Source organism: Watersipora subatra, chromosome 1 (genome assembly GCF_963576615.1).
Source record: "Watersipora subatra chromosome 1, tzWatSuba1.1, whole genome shotgun sequence".
Classification (NCBI taxonomy): domain Eukaryota; kingdom Metazoa; phylum Bryozoa; class Gymnolaemata; order Cheilostomatida; family Watersiporidae; genus Watersipora; species Watersipora subatra.
Window position 1 is genome coordinate 4015719 of NC_088708.1, and position 5822 is coordinate 4021540.

The 5822-nt window shown below is 38.7% G+C and overlaps 1 protein-coding gene across 1 annotated transcript; it reads left to right on the forward strand.

The window, feature by feature from the left end:
* The first annotated feature begins 4259 nt into the window (after positions 1–4259).
* Positions 4260–5562, forward strand: LOC137390531 (uncharacterized). The gene is made up of 5 exons (XM_068076885.1): positions 4260–4506; positions 4624–4715; positions 5171–5246; positions 5412–5518; positions 5554–5562. The coding sequence occupies exons 1-5, from the start codon at positions 4260–4262 to the stop codon at positions 5560–5562; spliced, it is 531 nt and encodes a 176-aa protein (XP_067932986.1).
* Positions 5563–5822: the final 260 nt, after the last annotated feature.

Here is a 5822-nt window from a genome sequence, read left to right on the forward strand (position 1 = left end):
ACTTTTTCTTATTGGGCTTCGGTTAGCTGTGCATTTCATAATTTTTTGACTTTCCAGAAGCTAAGTAGCGGCTACTACCATAAATGCAATATATTTTATACGTTTTTGTTTGTACTGATATTATCATTAGTCAGGTAAGCAATGTATTTTGTTTTTGGTCCAAGAGAGCTAGAGGAACCAGTGTAGATATATAAATTCTTCGTAATAAACTTAAATATCAAGTCTTCATTATGGCTATTATGCTGTCAGTTCAAGTTTTATTTTACAGCATTTACAAAGCTTAAGTTGAAACAGGCTTAAAGCACAATCAATGTCTTATGTTCTTTTATTTATTTTGCCTTCGATTCAAATCTTGTTTTGTGCTAATAACAAGACTAAGGCTTTGGGTTTAGATACAAAATAACCAGAGTTAAGGACTGATCTTTCACAAACAATTCAAATCTATTGTAAGAATCTTTTTTGCAAAATCAATTAACGAATATTAAACCATGCAAACTTCTGAAAGAACTAAGATATGTAAGCATGTATGCATGTTTTGTGCATCTCGATATAACGCACCTTTTAAAGAAGGTTGTATCGGTAAAGCACTCATGTCTGGCTTGCGCTAGAGTAGGCTATTCTTGATTGATCATCATCAAATTTTTGTGGCTTACTTTTTTAATTGTGTAGCATACTCAAAGTGGTTTTTTACTGTTTTTCTTAATATTTATGTGTATGCTATATTTATGGCTAGCCCCACGAATGATGCAGAGCTGAGGTTCATATTTACTGGTTTTACTAAACAGTTAATACGCTTCACTTATGTGACTCGCCTTCACTTATCACGGGGATTCACTTCACTGTATCATGTTATAAATTGTGAAAAAGCAGATAATTCTGAGCTTTTTATTTGAACCAGTGAATATTAGTCCACCCAATTTGACAAGCTTGGCACTAAGATTTTGAGAGATGGAATTAGTCTTTTTCAATTTGCTGAAAACTTTTATAATTTTTCAGAGAGCTTTTCTTTTGTCTTTTTAAATTACCCTATAGTCTTAATTGTGTAATAACATCTTTTGTGTGTTTTATTCTTAACTTGTTGCAGCAGTAAGTTTCGTTGACAGTTCTTTTAATCTGTATTTGTTATAATCATTTTTAATCATGAGCCATATAAACCTGTTACAACTTAAATGTAAATTAGTTTTGCCAATGCATTTAGTGTAAATGGAAGGCTAAAGCCTATGGAATCTTTATCAATTTTATCCAGCATTTACGTGTAGATATAAATAACTTGAAGATACAAAGAAATCTAACAGAACATTACTGTGGATGGAACTTGAAAATATTTTGATGTACCTTTATTGAACTTGCAGTTTTTAACATTTTCATGTATTCTGTTAGTAGAGAGAACAAAACAATATGTATGAAAATAGGCAAAAGTCATACTAATGAAATAGCATCATATTAACGCTACCGGGGCTCTTAATGCGGAGCTCTCATTCCTGCATGAAACACTGACAGCCTTTTGTGCCAAACATTAAAGATGGAAAATGAATTTTCATTACTCTTCAATCATAGCTAAACTATTTATGTTGTGCTTTCAATGTTTTTGAGATCAAATCCGCCAATAGGTTGCTGTAACATTGTAGCAATAAACTGGAAAAGTTAAACAATCGTAGTAGATATAAATATGGTATTTATATACTATTCAACTAGTTTCTTATCAATAACTGTTCCAGCCGATGTTCGTGTATATATAGCTACTAGCTGCATTACCCGTCTACAGGAGTAGATTCACGGGCAGCATAAGGTTTATTGAGAGTTGGCTTTCATACCGTAAAACAACTCCAAATATGCAGTTACATCTCCCTCTCTCCATCTCTCCCTCTTTCCTCTCTCTCCCTCTCTCCCCTCTCTCTCTCTCTCTCCCTCTTCTCCCTCTTTCTCTCCCTCTCTCCCCCTCGCTCTCCCTCTCTCTCTCCTTCTCTCCCTCTTTCCCCTCTCTCCGTCTCTCTCCTCTCTCTCTCCTCTCCCTCTCTCCCCTCTCTCCCTCTTTCTCTCCCTCTCTCTCCCCCCCCTCTCCTCCTCGCTCTCCCTCTCTCTCTCCCTCTTTCCCCTCTCTCCCTCTCTCCGTCTTTCCCCTCTCTCTCCCTCCCTCTTCCCCCTCTCCCTCCCTCTTTCTCTCCCTCTCTCTCTCCTTCTCTCCCTTCTCTCCCTCTTTCCCCTCTCTCCCTCTCTCCCCTCTCTCTCTCCCCTCTCCCTCTCTCTCCCCTTCTCTCCCCCTCTCTCTCTCCCCTCTCTCCCTCCCTCTTCCCCCTTTCTCTCTCTCCCTCTTTCTCTCCCTCTCTCTCTCTTCCCCCCTCTCCTCCTCGCTCCCCCTCTCTTTCCCCTTTTCTCCCTCTCTCTCTCCCTTTCTCCCCTCTCTCTTCCTTTCTCCCCTCTCTCTTCTCCCTCTTTCTCTCCCTTTCTATCCCTCTCTCTCTCTCCCCCCCCCTCTCCTCCTCGCTCCCTCTTTCCCCTCTCTCCCTCTCCCTCCCTCTTCCCCCTCTCCCTCTCTCTCCTTCTCTCTCTCTCCCCCCCTCTCCTCCTCGCTCTCCGTCTCCCCCTTCTCTCCCTCTCTCTCTCTCCCCCCTCTCCTCCTCGCTCTCTCTCTCTCCCTTTCTCTCTCTCTCCCTCTCTCTCTCCCTTAGTTCAACGCAACACATGCGGATAGACAACATTTTTGGTTTTTCTGTCGGGCGTATGAAGAAACAGTTTTCGGCGTGTGCCTACTTTTGAGCAGGCGACGTATAGCTGGTCATGGCTGATGCAGGGTGACAGTAAGTCGATAGCAGCTGCTCTCTTTCTTTTCACAATAGCGTATCGCAACCCTCGGAGTACTCGTGAAAGTTCTGTAATAGTAAGTTACAGTAGGCCTACTCATAGCTGGAAAAAAATTAGTAACTCGGCTGCTGAAGGAAATGAACATGACCCACTATCACGAACAGCGGCAAATCCAACGTTATTAAGTAGTGGAGATATCAATCAATTTATCTTTGTATAAGCTATCCTGCATTACTTATTAGAAGTCATCCTCTCATGTAAATTTTCTTTCAACTTTTACACAAATAATCTCAAACTAAATATGAATTGTTCACTACTATCTTGCATTCAGGATTCTTCTACAGTTTCCGTTTTATTGGATAATATGCCTGCAAATAGAGGCTTTTTGTTATTTTGTTATCAGCAAAATAAAAGATTACTAACTAACTAACGATCGAATCGAAAAAAAAAGACCGCCATATACGGTAATTTATTTATACTGCTCATATTTGGGAGTTATCGGTGACTCAATATATCGAGAAGACAACTCATACTATTAGCATATCAGTATTTATCGTCCATCCCTACGATGAATAGCAGGTTACGTATTATAATAGAGGCGTGAACTAACCGGAGATTACCGTTAATGCGCCCTAGCGGTGAAAAAAACCGCAGAATAGACACGCCCTTATATAAAAGTAGCGGCTAATAGTCGGAAAAGTACGGTACTCTATAAAGCGGACAGACACACAGATAGATAGATAGATAGATAGATAGATAGATAGATAGATAGATAGATAGATAGATAGACAGACAGGCAACGATTGCCGTTTATATAGTAGATTTTGATTAACTAATACATGCCAGCAAGGTGTAAGCTTGGAAAATTTTAAAGATCAAAATACTATAAATAACCACGAATCTGAATCCAATTATTTGATTATCCAAAAGGGAATTAGCCAGAGAAATATAAACTGATTTGAATAAATGGCCTGCATGTATTTGTAATACATGAGCTGTGGTAAAGTGAGAGATTAACTGATATTTCTTCTAGGTATAAAAGGAAAGGCTACTAAGTAAGGTTTTGTATAGACACTATAAATACAAGGCAGCAGGATTTCTTCGCCTTGTGAAAACCTGCCGAGCAAGAGAAATACCTTCTGGCTCTAGTATGAGTCATACATGTACCTATAGGTGAAGCGATTAATTGCCTGTTTTCTGTTATGCTATGTAAGAACTTTCATTGATATATTCTGCTTGCTTGTATGTTGTAAATATTCAATAAAATTTCAAGCACTTGTAGTTTGCCTCCAGCATTTATCTCAATTTAACCAAATTCCCTTATGAAATACTTGTGAGTAACAAGTTCTGTTACCCTCAGTATGAATGATAAGTTGGACTTCATTACGTAGGCCTTTGCAGTCACTCGTGAAAACACTCAGTGGCTGTATTTCATAGTTTCCATTTAAACATTGACGATGGATGATGAAGACACTGTCGATGATGATCTCATGGCACAGATAACCCGTGAGCTTGCTCAGCTTGATGACAACTCACCCTTATTAGAAGATGATGATCATGACCCACCTCCAACTGTTACCGAGCTTAGTGTTGTTCCATCTGACAGCAAAGCTTTAGAAGCGTTTGAGGTTCGACTCGCATCCCAACGGGAAGCGTTTGATGAACAACTAGAAGAGTGTGCAAAATTACTTCAAATAACCCAAGGTAATTTCTTAACCATGCTGACATAACATGGCAGCGCTCATTTCAGTCCTGATGATGTGTAACAGAGTTTTCAAGCGGTTTCTCAGACAATTGTATCGAGTCTTGTTTTACATTCAGATAAAATAGATTCCTCTATCACTGTGAGTCTCGCGGAGTTAGCCAATGAGTATGCAGAAGCTGGAGAGGATGAGGATACATTTAGAGCTCGTGTATGTATCTGTAGTCTGACATACCTATAATCATAGTTTCCTTTGAACAACTGCATATGCATCACCATTTTATACCATTTACTGACATCAGAAACAATTTCAAGACAAGCTTATCTGTGTCAACATGACCTATTTACTGTCTCCTTTTTTGTTTTACTTTTGCGTACTTTGCAATCGCTGCATTTCATACAAGATATGCTACAGCTTTATCGTGTGTCAAGATATGTGTCAAAGATGTATTTTATTGTGTTATTGTATTATTATTTTATTATTTATTTTATGTATTCTAAATTTATTATGTATATGTAGATCTTTGCTGCATATAGCAACTAAGGTATGTTTGTATAGGTTTAACCTGCGTATAAGGTTCATGCGTATACAAGTTTATGCTATATGCACAGATCTATGCACATATATGTCTATGTTGTATATACAAGTTTATTCTGTGTATACAGATCTATGCAGAACTGGAAGCTGCTGATGACTCAGATGATGATGTCTCTGACGGCAGTCTAGATGCTGAGGAAGGAGGTAATTTGTTTAGATTTCCTCAGACATCTGAGTGACTCATTAGCTAACTGACCTTCTCTGATGATGTACAGTCACTGGTGCATCATTAATATTTTAAGTTGTATGCAAATCATCTAACAGTCTCTACTGAGATAAACGAGAGATTTATAGATGTGAAATTTTTAGAAGAAAAGACTCTAGCTGGAGAAAGAGACAGAATAGGAGATTCCGCTGAAGTTATGGGTGACACGCCTTCTTTGGCTATCGAGTCAGCACTTTGCTCCCAGACATTGGTCAGTGACCAGAGTCTGGCTGTTACATTGTTTAGAGAGAATGATTTGAAAGCTTTGCGGAGGACGGCGAGGAGTCGAATGGCTGAACTGGAAAAGCATCAGCAACTCATTACGGAACAAGTTACCAAGGTGCTGTTTAACTCAAGTTATCATTTGAAGTTTTTGATAATGCTGATGAGTATCATTGCTGTCAAGATAAATCTGAAACGAGTGAACGGGTGAAATCAATTAAATAGTTATTATAATTTTTATTTTTTAGAAAAAGTGCTTTTTACATGCAGTGCGGATGCTTATATATTAACTT

Excerpts from the sequence above, each read along its gene's own strand:
- LOC137390531 (XM_068076885.1), top strand. The coding sequence starts at position 4,260 with ATGGATGATGAAGACACTGTCGATGATGATCTCATGGCACAGATAACC. Across the intron at positions 4,507-4,623 it reads ATTACTTCAAATAACCCAAG|ATAAAATAGATTCCTCTATC; the intron begins GTAATTTCTTAA and ends TTTTACATTCAG. Across the intron at positions 4,716-5,170 it reads AGGATACATTTAGAGCTCGT|ATCTATGCAGAACTGGAAGC; the intron begins GTATGTATCTGT and ends CTGTGTATACAG.